Below are 18,893 nucleotides of genomic sequence, written 5' to 3'. Positions count from 1 at the left end.
AAGCTTCTACACTGCCCAAGTCTAATGCATGAAAGCACCATATAAGCTATTAAAAAAATACCATGAAATACCCCAGAGGCTGATATAGCAACACTACGTGACTGAACAGCTTCAAGAGTGCCATAGGCTATTACTAAGCTCCAGCAAAAATCTCATCACTGATCAGAGCTAGAGAATTTTATTGGAAACGAAAATCATTGGCATTTCAACGGTCATTACACGGTTCTGCAAGAACAGGTTTGCAATCAAATACAATTTGCCTTCATTTCAGTTACAACAGTCTTGATATAAATAACCAATTTTAAACTAGTCTTTCTATGCGTTATATACAGATTAGGAGGATGACACTTGAGGACTGCAGGCTGCATCTGACACATCAACGCTCTCGGAAAGTAAGTGGTAACTCCAGGGGAAAAGCCTTGGTAGGCTGGATACAGCTCATGTTGCCCATCGCTAATGGACCAACAATGTGAATTAGAACGCACTAGACATTAAGAGGGCTAGTAGGCAAGCCTCACTTTTCCTGAAGTCTTGACCAGATCTGTCTTCCCATATAAAACTACGCCACTAATGTACAATCACTTTTATGCCTGATTTTGAATGGTGGGAGCACATTGCTACTTAAGACAAGGACAAACACAGGAAGTGTTACAAGTGGAAAAGAAACAAAAGAAAGATCTGTAGGAAATGGACAGGTTTTGCTGTCCATAATTCAAAAGCTGTTCTCCATCTAAAGAAGGCCAAATACCTAATTATGCAGTAGTACCTGATCCTAGAAAATGCAATCGATCTGCAGAAGCAGAGCTGAAGTGCAGAAAAGCCAGCAAAAAGTGTGCTATAGGAGGAAGAAATTTGAGCACACAGCAGCTTTTCTACAGTTCCTTCACTGAAAATCTAGATCAGGGTACACGGAGGGAAAGTCTTCCTAGGTCATCCTCCACCCCACCTTCTGCCATGAAACCAGTGTTTCCTAGTCATATAGAAACAAGAGCTCCCACCACCACTATTACTGGATAGTCTGGGCCATTTGCCCCCCACACTTCCCCCTCTGCCAAGCTGCAGGGCATGGAGCTTTGAAAAAGTTCAGTTCTCTAGTCTTGGGAGCCCTCAAACCAGCTGGGCCTGACCTCCATCTGAACAGGCTGTGTACAAATTTCCCCATCAGACCGGCTTCACATAACAAGGATCTGTTTAGCTGATACATAGGGCTTCATGGAAGACTCCAAAGCAGCTTGGTAGTCTATCAGTGGGACTTCTTGGCAGGCTGGAGCTGTGAGCTGACCCTTACGAATGAGATCACATAGATCTTCAATCATTCCCCTCAGTTTCTCTTTGTCTGTATACAGGAAACAAAGCAGAGTATATATTAAAACGTTCTCAAAAACAACTGAGCTTACATTGAACAAGTCCTGGCATGAGAATGAAAAAGGCAATGATGCTAATAAATCTACTGCTACTAATAAGCAGATTTTGATTGTTTAGAAGTATGGAAGTCAAAAGCGACACAAACAACACATGGATGTTGTTCAGGGCAGAGATACTGAAATTCCAGCTTGAGCTGGAGGCCGTAATGCATCTGAATACTAGTCGCTGGAGACCACAGAAGGGGAGAGGGCCCTTGCCTTCAGATCCTGCTTGCAAGTTCCATAGGTGTCTGTTTTGCTACTGGGAGAAAATGATGCTGGACTAGATGGGCCATTGGGCTGATCCAGCAGGCTCTTCTTATGTTCTGTTCTAACACAGTTCAGGATACCTCTTTTGTGCGCTGGATAGAACAGGAGTGGTTTCTTTCGTTGTTTAAACTAGAGCTTGATGTTCAGCAATTGGAGCAATTGGAGTCAGGTGGAGAGGTGAGGTGAGGTGCCTGTGAGGTGGGCTAAGATGCCAAAGAGCGGCTCAGGGGGCAGAGCAAATTATCTACAGCATACTACTGGTATAACGTGCAACTACACATTTACATTCATTTTACTACAGATCAGAGATTCCAACACTAAAGCCGGATAGCAGAGATACACAGAAACCAGCTGGTCAGCTAATGCCTCTGACGATAAGGGGTTCTCCTGGGTCTCAGGCAGAGTTCTCTCTCATCAATATACAGGACCACACATCACCCTGCTCTTTTCTTCCAAACCCTATTTCACCATTGCACATTACCATCACTTACTCTGTGCGTTGTCCCGCTTCCACTGGGTCATCCAAAAGCCACGAAGTTTCACATCCTTAAAGATCAGTGCACTCTGCAGAAAAGCAGACAGATTATGAAAGCCCTGCAATATATTTTCGTTTGGAGGACATTTTGGAGGACAACATGACCTGGCATGAGAATGGTTTTGCCCCATAGATGCGAAGAATTTGGCACTCTGCCAAGGAAAGAGATGACTCGTTGCAAGGAGAAACACAATAGGAATAAGCTATTGCCCCTTAACAAATGGAAACGTGCAGAAAAAAAGTAAGTAAACCACAGAAATCTCATGGCTACTCACCACAGGGGCTGTTATAGGCTGCTTTGACATTCCACCATAGGTAACCATGGTCCCTTTGTGCCTATAGGAAGAATTAGCGGTGAGATTAGAAGATTAAATGGCCGGGCTTTTCCATTTCCAGACAACAAGCATATCCTCTTACTTCAGCACTCAAGTCTACTTCGTTGACCAGCTTCTCTCAACTCCTGGATATCTGGCTAATTTTACCAGGATTAATTTGTAAGCAGCACAGCCCAATAGTTCACAGTAAACAGTACTGCACAAATACCAGAATGCCATTCCTTTTCCTGAGAAAAATGTCTTAAATTTAGATCAAGCAAAAAATTGGGAAGGTGAGTTAGGGTAAGTGCATAGGGGCCCTTTCAGAACAGCCTGCTGGATCAGGTCAAAGGGTCACCTAGTCCAGCATCCTGCTCTTCTCACAGTGGCCAACCAGATGCCCATGGGAAGCCTGCAAACAGAACCTGAGCACAGAAGCACACTCCTCACCTGTGATTTCCTGCAACTGGCATTCAGAATCCACCCTGTCTATTGCCTAAAGTCTATGACTAAGAGAGATCTGTTCCTTTTCAGAAAGAACATCTGCAGGTTTGTGGCCCTGGGCAATTGTCTGCCTTTAAATAATAGGGTGGCTCCTGGCAGTGCGTCTGCCGAACCTGGCAGGCCTTCAAGGTAATTTCAAGCGGCTACACTAAATTATGGAACACAAGCCAGCTTTGATCAATAAAGCCCCAAACTAGTGGGGTCCCAGTTAGGATACCAACCCCCTTCCTGTGTCCAGTCATGATGACAGCTAAGTTTGCTCAAGAGTAGGTTTCAGTCCTTCCATGATCTGTGTTCAAACAGCTACTGGGCATAGGAGTCTCTCATGGAAGATACAGATTTAGAACTTTATTCCCTCAGAACATGAAACTCAAGCAGGCTCAAGATTCAGCAGGAGAGACCCTTTAGCACTGACAGACATTTGAAAGTTACTAGCTCAACAAGTAAGGTATTCTATGTCTTTTAATGCATCTTAATTTCTCTCTTAAATGTTACCTATGCTGAACCTCTGTGATAATGATCAATATAACTACAATTAAGACTGCTGGGAGCTGGAATCTCATATCCTTGGGAAAACTCTCTTTTTTTTACATTAGGAATAAAGACTTTCAATTCACCCACAATCTTGTTTCTTCAAGAAACATGAGTGCAGACACCCAAGAGAGGATTTTGTAAATCTGCACTGTGAACTAGAGGATTCCAGCCACAAGCAATACTATTTAAATACATTTATTTAAATATTTATTCCAGAGCAGTTCACAATGCAAATATTTAAAATGTTTAAAATATGAAATATACAAGCAGTTAAAAACAGTAAGACAAAGGCATTTAGTAAACACTTAAAATGCACCCCCAACAAATAGCTGAACTTACTGCAGGTGACGCAGCAACTCAGTGGCACTTTTCCCTCCAACGCCATTCAAAGCTAATATGGGCCTAGGGATTTTCTGGAGAACAAGAGATTGTACAGAAAATAAGCTCCTTCTTTTACTGCCTCCCCCCTCACCGCATGTGTTTGCTGCTTTAGCTCCAAGATGTCAACCTTTCAGAAGGGATTCTCACAAAGAGACACATACACCTGATCCTGGCTCATTTTGTGTCATTCAATACAACTATAATCAAGACTCCTATGAGCTGGAATCTTTTATCTCTAGGATGCAACTGAGTTGAATTTTTCAAAAGATTCATGGTTTGGCCCATAATACGAGGAGGCAGCTTCTGGGCAGACAGGAGGAGAAACAGAAAGGAATGCAGAAAATCTGACTTCAGTTTTAAGGGGAATAATTGCAACTGAGGCTGTATGGTTTTTGTTGTGGTGTCAGTCCTAAGCCACCTCTGCCTTGCCACTCAGATTTTTGTCTTTGTTCATATTTCATTATCTTCCACTCTACCACCACCAAACACCCTGTCTTCTCTGTCTGTTTTATTTCATTTATTATCAATCAGTAGTGATTCACTGTTGCAACCCTGTTTTCCTTTGCCATCTCTGTCCCCCAGAAATCTGGTTTTCACTTATACCTTAAACAGCTCTTTTACTTCCGGTTTTCTCAGCATCTCCTCTGTGATGACATGGTCTGCTCCAAGGGACTTCAGTCTGTCTACAAGCTCCTGGAGATTGGGTCTGGGAAGGAAGGACAAATGATAAAGAAATCTAGTTAATGTTAAGACCCACTGTTTACCATGCCACGCTGCACAGTAGCGAGGGAGAACATCTTCTTGTACTCGCCATCATGTGAACCCAAGTCCTCATTTAGTGAGAAAGGGAAGAGCTTCTGCTATTCTTCCTGCAGTCAGTCACTGAAGCAGCTTCCTCAGAATACGTTGCTGAGGGAACCACTTGCCAATTGCTCAGACACCTAAGTAGATTACAATCCAGAAACCATAATGTGGGAGCCATCAGCCATGCCACTTCCATTTCTCCACTCTTCTCCAAAATAAATCCCTTTTAATCAGACATCCACATGCCCACTTTTCATTGACTAGACACAAGGGAGGGTTTGGAAGAAATGTAGTCAATTAAACGCTTCTTTAAATAATAATAATGTAGTAGTTAATAGCAATTATTATTATTAATTAAACTCAGGCACCTATAGGTTAATGTAACACTGCATGTGAAGCAGTGAAGAGGTGGGAAATCTGGAAAGAGGTGAAGCAGATGTATGAAATGATGCCTAGTGTACAGTTAGTGGGTAAGGAGTTGTTCTTCTCTCATCTAACTCATTGGGAGCATCCCATGAAGTTGAATGGTGGGAGATTCAGAACAGGGAAGAGGAAATATTGCAAACAGTTAAACTATGGAAACTGATACCACAAGATGTATTGATGGCAGCTAATTTCAACAGCTTTCAAAAGGGATTAGGCAAAATCCTGGAAGATAAAACATGATGGATACATACGACCTCCAGTATCAGAATACTAGTTGTGGAGAATACTAGTGGGAATGTGCTATTGTGCTCATGTCCTGCTTGTGGCTTTCCATAGACATCTGGCTAGCTATTGTGAGAAGAGAACACTTCCCTTAGATTAGATGGGCCTGACTGCCCTGATCCAGCAAGGCTGTTCTTACATTCTTGGGGTAGGGCATATATTTGGCCCTCTCCTCATGCTGCATTAACCACATTGAAGGACAAAGATAACATACTTAAACTGTGACTGTCTTTTGCCCCCAGAGAGGATAACAGCAATTTCTGAGTAGTGGTTGAGGATAAAGATTTCAATGAAGGGGATGGGGGGAAGCACAGACGGGATTCCCCTCTTCTATTTTTTAAATTATTATTATGTTACATTTAATCCCACCTTTTTCTCCAAGGAGCACAAGGTGGCATATATAGTCCTCTCCCTCTCCACTTCATCAACACAACCACTCTGTGACGCAGATTAGGCTGAGAAACAGTCATAGAGAAGTCACAGAATCATAGAGTTGGAAGGGACCCTGAGGATCATATAGTCCAACCCCCTTTAATGGGGATTGAACCTGCAGCCTTGGCGTTATCAGCACCACACTTTAACCAACTGAGCCATCCTGACTGGCCCAAGGTCACTTAGTTAGCTTCATGGCTGAGTAGGGATTTGAACCCTGGCCTCCTAGGTCCTAGTCCAACATACTAAACACAACACCACTCCAGTTAACACCCCCTCCAAAACAGTCTCTGTGGCAGTCTTAAAAGTTTTCTTTTCTTTAAGAAATTGTGGAACTCTTAATTTGCACCTGGTTTTGTCTGTACCTGCTGAAAGTTATGCTACACCTTAAAAAACCTACATTATGATCATGTTGCAGGACTGTGATGCATTTACCTGCTTAACTCTAACTTTGGGAACTGCTACCAAGAGAATATCCTCTCCTGGCCAAGCCAAGTCAAGCAGCAACTAGGGGAGCTGTTTGGGCCAAAACAAAATAGAAAAGATATGCAGAATGAGCAGTTTCACTGTACACTCACCTATCTCTGACCACATTTATTGTTTTGAACCCCTTGGCTGCTGCGATCTGGATGACGGCCTGCCCCACTCCACTATTGGCTGCATTTTGGATGACTGAATCTCCTGCAGACAAACAGATGCATCTCTGTTTAAGATTCCCTTTCATTTCCTTTGGTGGAGTTTGCTAATTTTCATTCTTGTCTGTTACAGAATATAAAACACAAGAGCAACTCTGCTGGGTCAGACCAAATGCTTCTCTAGTCCATCATTCTGCTCACAGTGGTCTATGGGAAACCCACAAGCAGGACATAAATACAACAGATTCTGAGAAGCCACAATCCATGTTGTTATTAGTAGGAACCCATCACCCCTTTCAGTCCAAATTTGAAGGGTTAGCTCTAGAAATGCTAAAATGGTTGAACATTGCTAAAATCTTGTTATTTCCATCAGCAGCTATAGATTCTGGTATCAATGTCTGTGCTAAATCACTACTGGTTGGTAATAAATGAAACAAAACAAAACAAAACAAAACAAAACAAAACAAAGAAGACAGAGTGTTTGGTGGTGGAGGAAGAAGGGATGATAATGAAATATGAATGAAGACAAAAATCTGAGTGGCAAGGCAGAGGTGGCCTAGGAATGAAAGCACAAGAACCATACAGCCTCAGTTGCAATTATTCCACTGCCCGAGTTTCACTCTTCCCCCTCCTTGTTTCTGGCCACATAAAGTCATTTGGGAAAAACAGAACAAAAATTCATCTTATGCTGCTTCTCGAACAGGCTCAGACTTGAACTTTGGAAATTCTCCCAGGGGATGAAATTCACGATGAAGGAGCAATAATTGAGAATACCTGTCGACATGATTATGCTGTCCAGACTAAAAGGTAATTAAGATGAGCAAGGCAAGTTAGAGTTCTTTTGCTCATCCCTCACCTCTATTCCTCCCTGCATCCTTCCTAGAGAGTCTAGTGATGCATCTTATGACTCAAGTACAGACCGGCTGGATTATAACAAAGGGCCAATGGTTTCTCCAATGGTCAACCAGATGTCTCTGTGTAGCCCCAAAGCAGGGCATGATGTCCAGTTGGTAAAGTTGCTCATGATGTACAAATACTACAAAACACATTGTCAGTACACACCTGGCTTCAAGACCTCAAAGTCCGACAACATCCGATAAGCTGTGCAGGGGTTGACACTTAAAGTGGCAGCGCACGTTAATGGGATATCAGGAGGAATTTTCAGCAGGGTCTCCTCACCAAATATTGCCTCTGTTCGCCATGTTCCTGATTTGAGGGATTAAAGAAAAAAGTCCAGTTTGGGCAAAGAGTGCAGCTAGAAACAAGCAGCTTAAGTTAGAAGCTTCCAGTTCAAGAAATAGGTCAAAAATTATGAATAGCTCAATTCCTGCAAGCTAGTGGTTTCAAAATGTTTACTGACATGCCTAAGAGCAAAGAAGAAAATAAATTGAGTTTTTGCCTGTTGCTGGGTCACAAACATCAGGGCTGTTTTTTTTTCAGGCCTAAGTAGGTATGATAAGAGAACTGATTGGACCTCCTGATTTTCTGTTTTGTTTAAGAGGTAAACACACTATGGGTATCTATGAAGCAGGCAATGACCATTGCAGTGCACAACTTTTAAAACACCCCCCCCCTATTTTATTAATCCCTGACTTCAGAAGTTTCTCTTTGTCCCATGGGAAGAAAATACAAGCACTATTTCTGAAGGTCACATAATTAATTTTTGGCTATCCACCAAATGCTGCAAACTCTGCCCACTTAGGCATAAATTGTAAGTTGATTGATGAAAGCAGGTGGGCGCTACTGTATCTTCATCAGAGATTTTCAAGTGCATGTCTTTGTAGATGTACAGCAAAAGAGGGCATCTTTCTTTAAACTGGGGAATCAGACTATCAGACGGGTTATGGCCCTTGATGAGTATGTTTCCTTTCTCCTATCTAGCTGCAGAGCCAATTTTTCCTTAGTTAATTGTTTTTAAAAAGTTATTCAAGCTCACCAAGTCCTGCATCAGCTGGGATAACCAAATCACCTGGCTTCAGAGAAGTCACACGACTCCCAGCTTCAATCACTTGTCCAACTCCTTCATTCCCACCAACCGCAGGCAAGTCAGGCAGAGTAGCATACGTCCCTGCAAGATGACAACTATACCATAAAACATCCAAGCAGTTATTGGAAATAAGCCAATATTCAGACTTGCTTCATTTTTTCTTCATATTCAGAAACAAGATGCCAGCATGTGACAAGCATATGAGCATTCGTTACTTATGACTGAAACAGCCATCTTTCAATCAAAATAGTTTCCAAGGTGAACAAGGTGAACAATGAACATAAACTAAAAGACAATTTACAACTTAAGTAAATGAAAGGTGGTAAATCTGTCACAGCAGCAGTTGGAACACTCACTCTCTGTCTCTGTGAATGAAGTTGCATCCTTCTCCCAGGTCCCTAGTTCAGGGATGGGGTTCCAGCTGCCTCCCAGCTGTCATTGGTTTCTTTAACTTCCATCAGTCCCATTCAGCATTGCCAGTGGTCAGGAATGATGGAAGTTGTAGTCCAATGTTTGGAGGGTTTGGAGGGCGTGGGGTTTACAGGTTTTGCACACCTGCTTTGGATGTTCTGGCACCTTCATATCCTCCATGCGCTCCTAAACACAACACATAGGGGACCTTCACCCCATGCCAGAGGCACAAGGGCCAATTCCTACACAATCATTTTAATTTGTTGCTGTTGAACAGGGAGCGGAAGCTGAAACACCTGAATGGCAATTGCTGCCTTCTAGAATATGCTACTGCCTAAACCAGTCAGAGCCAATCTGGGAGGGAGCATGTTGGGAGAGAATCTGCAAAGTTGAGGGGTAAGGAGAACATCTCTTCCTCCTACTTCTTGCTTTCGCTCTTCAGTATTAAGTGGATAGCTTCACTACTGAAAAGCACATATGAATATTTATGCACTTTATGGAGCTTTGCTGCCTATATGTATTTGGGGGCCAAATCATTCCAAGTATTTAGACAACATTAATAACTTGCATGGCACACAGTGACAGACATGGCCCTTAGAAAACATTGTTTTCAGAGATGGAAAGGAATTCAACCTGACTCAAATTGTGTGTGTGTGTGTGTGTGTGTGCGCGCGCGCACGCGCAGAAGAAGGAAAGTTGGCCATGTAACCCCTGTGGTATATTCCACAGGGTATATCATTAAATTTAGACAATCTATTTTGCCTTATTACCATCTGACAGCATTATATGAAGAAATGATATGGGGAGCAAGAATGAAACTGTCTGCATGCAAGCCAAGGTTACCTTGAATCATATTGATGTCAGATGGATTGATAGGGGCTGCAATCATTTTCACATTGACTCCAGAATCCCCCAGCTCTGCCAGATCTATCTCCTTTAGGCTGGAAGGAAAGGCAGACAAAAATGCAATATTATGCTTAAGGCTCTTTCTCATCCATGTGATTCTTAAGCATTTTGATGGATTTTAATCTGTCTTTAAAGTGTTCATCCATCAGGTTCAACCTCTCATCCGAAAGAGAACTTGTTTAAGTACCATTCAAACCTTCTGCTAGCATCCTTCTGCAGCAGCAGTTGTGGACCCTTTGTGGGTTCCTAACCAGTTTTATATGTGACCAATGGGTATCATTCATTCATTGAGATTTTCTGAAAACTGAGTGATTTTCCCAACCTGTTGCATTCTAGTATTTTCTGTATTCTCCTATTTTATCTTATGCCATTTGTTTCTGTTTAAAATGCATTTGCAGCACCACCCTATAACACTAGCAAAGCACTATTTAGGATACTGTGTTAATTCTGGGATGGGAAACAGGATCTGGCTGGCAGGCTAAATCACGAGCTCACCCACCCTTTGAGGGCCATTTTGACAGGTGGACACAGCTACCCACTCATCAATCTGGTGGCATCACCATGTCAGGCGATCCATTTTTCTTTGAGCTCAAGTTGTGCTGCAAAGGAAGATACCAGCCAATCCAAGCAGAGCTTGAAGTCAATGCAGATCAGCTGATTGATGCTGTCTTCAAGCTCCACTTCTGGCAGAGATTGATGTCACTTGGGAACTCCAATTCAGAGCTACTGAGCGGAATCAATCCCAGCAGGGCTTGCATTTGGCACCAAGTTTAAAAGGCACCAGTCGCCAAGGAATAATCAGGAGCATATTTTAAGCAGACAGTGGCAGGGAGAAGCAGCATCTTTAATGAATGGGACTTACTTCTGAGTAAACCCATATTAAAGCTCTCATCCATTAGGATTTGACAGACTTTTCATGGGGAAAAATAGTGTTATGTCAAGTGCTATATGAAGTCAATGTTGTAATTCCTGCTGACTTGTTAGAAGCAGTTTCTCTGAAGCACTAAATTGCTACGGTGAGGAAGCAACCGACATCCTTCTAAAGAATGCACATGGAAGACCTAAAATGTGCTACCTGGCATTAGTGGGATCCCTGCACTGGCTTTGGCCACCTTATACCCTTTGCAAAAGAAACCTTGACTTCCAGCTGCTTGGACACGGTAGACAGCCAAATTAATTCTCTGCATCTCCACTGAAGCACCTGCCCAACACACTAGATTCCTGAATCGAAGAATGACACACAAACAGGCAAACATTACATCCCAATGAATTGGTCCATCATCTGATCTGTCAGCAATTCTATTGCTACCCCAGAGAGCAGAGTGGAAAAGTTCAGTTCTTTTGCCCTCAAAAGAGACCAAAGCATCTCAGTAATTAAAGGTTAGATTCGACAACACAATAATGAAAATTAGTTCCAGCTAATAAGGGACTTCCCTAAAGGCTTTGAAGTGTTATAAAAACCCATCAGCAAAAAGTTTGTCTATATTTAGATTTTTTAACCCTGCTTTCCTGCCCTAGGGCTTTCAAAGCAGCTCACAGTAAGAACATCACACAATAGCAAAACACAACAAAAATGACACTACCACATTACAAATCACAAACCAGACTAATACAATTTGAAAAGGCAGCCACATCACACCAAGATCTTTCACCTACAAAGCCATAAAATACATGATAAAAACACACACAAAAATGCTTGAAAAGGCAATTTAGAAAGCAGGTTGAATCTCAACAGCTAGAACAGGGTGATGAACTTGTAGCTCTCCAGATGCTGTTGGACTCCCAACTCCTATCATCCCCAGCCAACATGGCCAATGGTCATAAGATGATGGAAGCTGTAGCGCAACAACATCTGGAGAACTGCAGGTTCCCCCCTCTGCATCTGAGGTACAGCAATCTGTTAAACATATTGGAAATGTAACTTTTGAAATAGACAGCAGAAGACACAAATGTTCAATTTTTTTTAGCACTTTAGACATTAGCATTATTTGATCATGCAGAGGAGGGTCTCTGAAAATATGTGTTGAACCTCTGTGTAAATAGAGGATGAAAAAAAAACCCTTTTCATTCACCCCAAGTCGTTTGTGCTCCCTGGTGGGTATTTCTGGGCACGGTTTCCAAGCTTGAACTCTCATAATCACTTCATTTTTTTATTTTTTTTAAAACAGGAGTAGCCCCTATTTACTGGTGCCTGCCCCTGGTAAAACACTTTGGGATTTTGCCTTTTGCAGAGAAATAAGACAGTTAAAAGAAAGCATACATAAGATTACAACTATGAAATGTATGTTGGGATGAATGCAGTGAGACAATGCATCCCATTTTTACCAAAGGCTACAATCCTACGCATACTTTTGAGTTAACATGTCAGGCACCAAGTGTTCATTCTAATAAACAGACTTACATTTTTTAAAATAAAAAAAATCCTTCCAGTAGCACCTTTAAGACCAACTAAGTTAGTTCTTGGTATGAGCTTTCGTGTGCAAGCACACTTCTTCAGATACACTGAAACAGAAGTTGCCAGATCCTTCTATATAGTGAGAAGGTGGGGAGGGGTATTACTCAGAAGGGTGGTGGGAATGGGAGATAGGCAGATAGCTGGGATGAGCCTGCTGACGACTCTTAACGACTGTAATGGGTCTTACAGGAAAAGGCAAGGGGTGAGAAGGTGAGAAATGGCTTAGTCATGTATAATGGGATAAGAATCCAATGTCTTTGTTCAAACCAGGTTTCTCCATGGTTTTAAGTTTGGTAATAACATTTTTTTAAATGTTATGGTCGGTTTACTAACACACATTACTTTGAAGCCAATGCAGGGCAGGCTACTGCAGAGTAAATCAATATAGCCTACAGCATAACGTTGTCCTGACTGTTTTTATTTTGCTGTTCAGTTGTTTAGAAAGGCATTTTATTGTTGCCACTGTAAGGTTGCTATCAGTGCAAAAGGCAGGAAATTATTCTTAATAAAAATAAACTGTGGGGAGGTCAGAAGTTCTGAAGTTACAATAAAATAAACCACTGAGGTGTGAATATATCTGTTACATCTCTCAATGACGGTCAATGTAGACGATCCCATATACGGCGCAGGGACAGGGCACACTCCAAACTATGAACCCTTAATCTTAACAAATAGTATATACATTTAGTTAATGTTGCCACATAAGATCATAGGGATCAGATTCTGAAAAATGCATTTTTAGGTTGTAAAATAATTTCCTTTCACAGCAGCGTTTGGTACATCTTAGACACAGAGTGAAATGTTTGCCACAATGCTATCCATCACTGATGGATTTAGCACTGATAACATTGTTTAATCTTTTTCCACAAAGATACAAGCCACACACAGCTGGAGCTGTTGGAATTAAAATAGGTTTGGCTGTTTTAATAGACCTGTTCCAGCCGTTTCCTCTGAAAGCATGACAACTCTTTTCAGAGGCTTCTGATCCTAGTGTTCTAAAACAACCGATCACAAACACAATTGCTCATTTGCAGCCATTAATGTCATGGGGAATTTGTGTATAGACTCTTAAGTACAAATACCAAGGCCCTTGTTCAAGTCGCAAGTAGCATCTGTGCTGCAGTTAGGGAGGCTTTATAGCTTAGCTCTGTTTGGAATTATTGCTCATGTGTTTGGACTTAACTGAAACAGAGTAATCCATCATGACTCCATCATCCACATGACTCAAGTGGTTACATTCTGTTTGTGCTTTGTGCTGTAGTAAAATTCATAGTGTATTTTACCTGCATGATATTTAATCTCCTTCCTCCCACAAAGAGCCCGCTTCATTTTCCCTTTGTTGCAGATTCATGCACAAACTTTCCTCTCAACTGTTGTCACACACTTGGGGTGGCCTTGCCCCACCCCCTTTTTAAAAAGTGTGTGAGCACCACAGCAATGTTTCGTTAGCGTAGTAATTGCTCAGACACTGCAGTAGCTCACCTTCACCTGGAGACTTGTTCATTCTATGTCAGAGATAAAGCAAAAATTCCTTTAGGATTTTCTAATTTTTAGCTCCCCAGGTTTGCACAGGGACTGAGACACAGCAACTTCCTATCTGCCCTCAAACAGGGGGTGGGGAGAGGAAGATCTGGGGTTTATATTAGTGGTAAGATTTATAAACGTAATTTATAGGAGTGGTTTCTTTACAGCAGCACTCTACATTTAGCACATGGGTAGGGTACACAGAGACACCATTGAGGGTAAAGACTTTGCTTACTCTGTCACACAGTGGTGTGATGGAGGGGGACTGTGGGAGAGTGTAGCTCTAAGACTTTTTCCTTCCTGGAAAGGAGAGATAGCATCATCTCCTGGAGCACAAAAATAACTGATGGACCCTCCTTGCTTGTTACCTATTGATGCATCCTATCATAGAATCCAAATCAGAGTTGGAAGGGACCCTGAGAGTTATCTAGTCCAATACTCTATAGAACCAACAAACAGCAAAATCTAGTAAAAAAAAATAGCAGCTGCATTAAATAAGAGGGGCAGGAATCACCCACTGAATGCCCTAAATAGAACATGAAACACAGTTTGACAGGGGTCTTAAATATAAAGGACAGGTGCCAAACAGCTATCTGGGGGCATGTATTCAACACTAAGAGTGCCAACACAGAAGAGGCCCTACCCCTGGACACGACTCTTCTAACTTCTGAAAGTTAGGGCACCTAAAACCTCAGAATACGATCTTATGGAACAGAAAGATTCTTCTGGGAGGTCAGCTTTCAGCATGTCAGCAGGCTACATCCCCTCAACTGTCTTGCCATCTGTTGTTCATCTGGTCATAGAACTCTAGGATTAACTGAAAAAAAAGCTTACTCCTTCACTTGCAGACTCCTATTTTAGCTTCCACTTCTCTGCACGCTAGAACGTAATAGAGGAAGGAAGGGTTTACATACTACCCAATATTCACTGTATCTCTGCACACAGAGAAGACACACAGTAACATCCCTGTCAGGACAAATTTGGAGCGGGGGTTGTGGTTGTATAAGAACCCTTTCTGCACCACAACAGTACAGTTGGGAACTGACGTGAGCAGTCTGCATCTTAAAAAAAGTAATTTTAAAAAGTAGGCAAATGGGGGGGGGCAGCACTGAATACATCCCACAGGCTTGCCACCCCAACTTTTAAAAGGAAAAGAAAGAACATTTTGTGATGCTATCATAGCATAGTCCTCTGTAAACCACAAGATAGCACTTTGAGAGGCACACATGGTTCTTTCATGGACCAAGAAGGGACTTCTCAGGCCACTATTTTTTTAGTGACTAAAGGCATGTGGTTAATAATATATTTATCTTATAAGATGCCAGATGTGCAGCTAGTGTAGCTGGTGCTGAAAAACCAGGAACAGTAAAATCCAGTAGAGAAGACAGTTTAGTCTGAGCCCTTGATCTCAACATTTCTGAACAGACCAGATTTCTTTTTTCAAATTTATAGCTCCCTTGAAAAATTGATGTTCTAATGGAAATGCGGACAGACCATTAATTACTACATTGCCAGCAAAGTATGGCAGGAACCTAATCATCCAAATTTGCTCAAATTTATTACGCCATTCAGCTGAATAATAGTCACTCGCTTCAACTGATCAAGTAAATTGTGTAAGAAATCCATTGCTTAATCTACAAGATGCTGGGCAGGGAATTTTATGGCCAATTGTCATATTTGATTTCCTTTCAGGACAGAAATTAAATATCACTGTGGCACTTTCAAGAAGTAACACGGGAATCAGGGGAAGAGAGTGCAGAATCAATTTACCATAACTAAACAGGGATAAGTATCCTTAGCAGCACATTCCAAAGTTTTTATATCAACATTGCAAGACCCCCCAACAACTTTCTCCAGCCTCCACTGCTTCACTCATAGCCTCTGCTGACACCATTTTTCCTCACCTATTGTCCCAAATAGATTTATAGCCTTCTTCATCCCCAGTCAGACCACTAATAATCTCTTCCTGCAGGTTGCCCATGATGACAACCCAAGTTACACCCTAGGCCCCTCAGATTGCCTTATCAGCCATGTTTCCTCCTCTTGGACTAGCATGTGGGAGGTAAGATACCTTCCTGCTAGGCATCTAGAATGCTTGCATACTAAGCAAGTGTACCTCTTAAAGTTTATTTCTATTGACTTCAACTGTCCAGTAGCCCAATATGACATAAGTCATAGTTCTGATACCCTTCACTCAATCTTCCCCTGCCCCTTGTGGGCCAAATTTGACATGTTGGTGAGGTCATTCACTTGTCAATCACCTGATGACTCTCTGTGGGGACTAGATTGCACCGTTGATCCCTGTACAAGGTAGGCTTGAAGTAGGCTTAAAGACCCATCAACGTCAAGCCTGCTTCTTGTGTGATCAAATTATCCATGTTGAACTCAGCTGTGCAGCCAATTCAGCCTTGTGACGTCTAAATATTTAAAAACATACTTTAGTTGTAATAAAAACCACAAATATTCAAAGCAAAAATGTATGATCTGATTCAAAAAAACTATTTATGCTACATTTTGGAACCTGAAGCCATTACAACTTAAACAGCAGAAGTTAAAATCCATATTTCCAGATAACTAAAGAAATTTAGCAGTTAATTTTTTTACAACTGGATCTAGAATTTCTATACTATACTATAATCTTGTAAGAAAATCTGAAATTCAAAACTCAGGCTCAAATTAGAAATGAGCTATCATTAGAGCAGAATCAGAAGTTCCTCTTTATATCTACGATTTTGTGTGTTTGGAGCAAGCTGTCTCTCTGCCACAAGTCTAACCTACTATTTTAGAAGCAAAAACATGCATTTTGAACAACAAGAGAGCTCCCACTCAAAATCAGATGTAGCAATAATAATATAATAATAATTTATTATTTATACCCCGCCCATCTGGCTGAGTTTCCCCAGCCACTCTAGTATTCATCTTACTATGACTTTGCTAAAAGGATTTAAAATCCTACAGTTAGCTGGACCTTGACTTTTTAATCCCACCTAAAAAGTTATACTTGTAGGCTTGATTATCCCTGCCTTCCTTCAAAGTAAGAAGGAAGAAATGTCACTCCATTGAGTATTATATCTGACACAAGGCAGACTTAACGTCAGACCTACTTAACACAAACATTACCTGCTTGCGTACTTGGAAGATTTCAGTAGTTGACTAATCATTTATATAGGCCAACTCCCACCCCCCAAAACCCCCAGAATAAAACCTGAACTTTAAATAGTCACGGAGACTGTAACAGCTGGGTATTTTGGCCAATATATGGTATGGCAAACACATCCCCATATCCAGCACAGGAGTGTTGTGTCCAGTTTCCAAAAGGATGTGATCTCCAAAGCTACTACCGGTATATTCAACGTCCCTTCAACAAGAATGGAAAAATGTTTGCAACAATCTAGTAAAAGATGCTAAAGAATGAGGTTCTAGGACCAGAATGTAAAATCTTACCGTAAGCTACATAAGGTTGTTTCAATTATTTCACTATTTAAATGTTTTGCACATACTATCACTGAGAGCTGATGCCCAGCAGCTGAGAACTACTCTGCAATATCTGTCAGTTGGGGTCTTTAGCTTACCAATTCAGAAACAGCAATCCGTGATGGGCAAATCTGCAACTGCAAAGCGTGGAAAGAAACTTCCACACACATGTCCTCATCATGAGAACGGAAGTATTTGGGGATACCTCTGAATTGTTTTACTTCTGTTGCTCTTCAGGAAATAGAGCCAATTTGAATATAAGGCAATGGCTGTGACAGTGCAGGAGCTTCAGGGCCTCTTGGAAGTCCTTTGAAATCTTGATCAAGCTTTGCAAGTTTAACACGGCCACAAAGGCAGACACTTACCCGAAAGAAGGAGAAACCAAGGCTAGGTCACCAATTACCAGGTCCTATATCCTTGGCCATTACATCTTAGAGAAGGTCAAATAAAAAGAGCAGGGCAGCGGGGAGTGCAAGGAGGAAAGGAAAATTCCTAAGTACACAGAGGCCAGTTCCAATGCACACACAAAACCATAAGTTCTGAAATTGCATTTTATTTTTATGCCATCTTCAGTGATGTAATGATTACAGGTGATGAAATACTATGCACCTACACTCAGGAGAAGCTCTAGCTTTGAATAAACTTAACACACTAGGTAGGAGAACAGCCGAAGCATGTAATCTCTCTCTTCCCCTACGACTTAAATACAGTGGTACCTCGGGTTAAGAACTTAATTCGTTCTGGAGGTCCGTTCTTAACCTGAAACTGTTGTTAACCTGAAGCACCACTTTAGCTAATGGGGCCTCCTGCTGCTGCCGCGCCGCCGGAGCACGATTTCTGTTCTCATCCTGAAGCAAAGTTCTTAACCCGAGGTACTATTTCTGGGTTAGCGGAGTCTGTAACCTGAAGCATCTGTAACCCGAGGCACCACTGTATTCTCTTTCTCCAGCCTCCCCTCGCCCTGGTGCTTCTTGCCATCATGCCATGCCATACCTACGCGAAAGGCAGAAATTCAACAGGTGCAGCCTCCCCCAGCCCGGGCGATGCACTGGTGCGGTAGTGGTTTCCCGCTCCACCAGCTTAATTCTTGCCCATTCTGAGGCTGCAAACCCAGGACGCCCTGAGATATATAACGCAGGCCCCCACTAACCCTACGGAACACAGCGGGACTTTTTCACATCCAACCAGACGTCTATAGCGCCGTTGGGCGGTGTGGACGTGGCTTCTCCCCACCGCACCTGCTGTCTCCATGGCAAAGCGGACACCCGGCCCAGCCCAAACATTTCCCTCCCTTACTTTAGGACCTGAGCCGGCTCCCCATGCTGCTCGTAGACCAGCCCGCGAGGCCGCGCCCGAGCAGCCGACGCCGACAGAGCGCGGAGACCGGCGCTCAACAGAGGCCGTAAGGGCCGAGCACGGCTCCCTCGCGCCGCCACAGCCGTTAAACCCATAGCAACCGTTTCCGCGGGTGGCGCGCGGCGATGACGACAGCTCCAGCGTTTCTCGCCGGGCTGTATCAACGCGCGTCATCGCCGCGCCTCCCTTTCACGCCACTCACGCGGAGTGGGAGGGGCTTTCCTTTCTCTGGGCGGAGTGACCCGTGACTTGCAGAGGCG

The 18,893-nt window shown here is 42.5% G+C and overlaps 1 protein-coding gene across 3 annotated transcripts; it reads right to left on the bottom strand.

The window, feature by feature from the left end:
- Positions 1–162: 162 nt before the first annotated feature.
- Positions 163–18,745, bottom strand: MECR (mitochondrial trans-2-enoyl-CoA reductase). Of its 3 annotated transcripts, none has more exons than XM_081018087.1 (10): positions 18,574–18,745; positions 9,762–9,859; positions 8,457–8,588; positions 7,583–7,726; positions 6,464–6,566; positions 4,545–4,647; positions 3,900–3,973; positions 2,484–2,544; positions 2,165–2,237; positions 163–1,336 (listed from the first exon to the last, which is right to left on the bottom strand). In XM_081018087.1, exons 1-10 carry the CDS (start codon positions 18,726–18,728, stop codon positions 1,173–1,175), a joined length of 1,107 nt encoding a protein of 368 aa, XP_080874213.1. In that variant the 5' UTR covers positions 18,729–18,745; the 3' UTR covers positions 163–1,172. The 3 variants fall into 3 exon arrangements, with proteins under 3 accessions (XP_080874213.1, XP_080874215.1, XP_080874214.1); XM_081018089.1 differs by lacking the exon at positions 18,574–18,745 and adding an exon at positions 18,275–18,527; XM_081018088.1 differs by lacking the exon at positions 18,574–18,745 and adding an exon at positions 16,065–16,220.
- Between the last annotated feature and the right edge of the window lie 148 nt (positions 18,746–18,893).

The sequence above is a fragment of the Podarcis pityusensis genome (genome assembly GCF_964106645.2).
Source record: "Podarcis pityusensis genome assembly, chromosome: 8".
Classification (NCBI taxonomy): Eukaryota; Metazoa; Chordata; class Lepidosauria; order Squamata; family Lacertidae; genus Podarcis; species Podarcis pityusensis.
The sequence above is the reverse complement of the archived record's forward strand: the minus strand, read 5'-3'. Positions and strand labels throughout refer to the sequence as shown.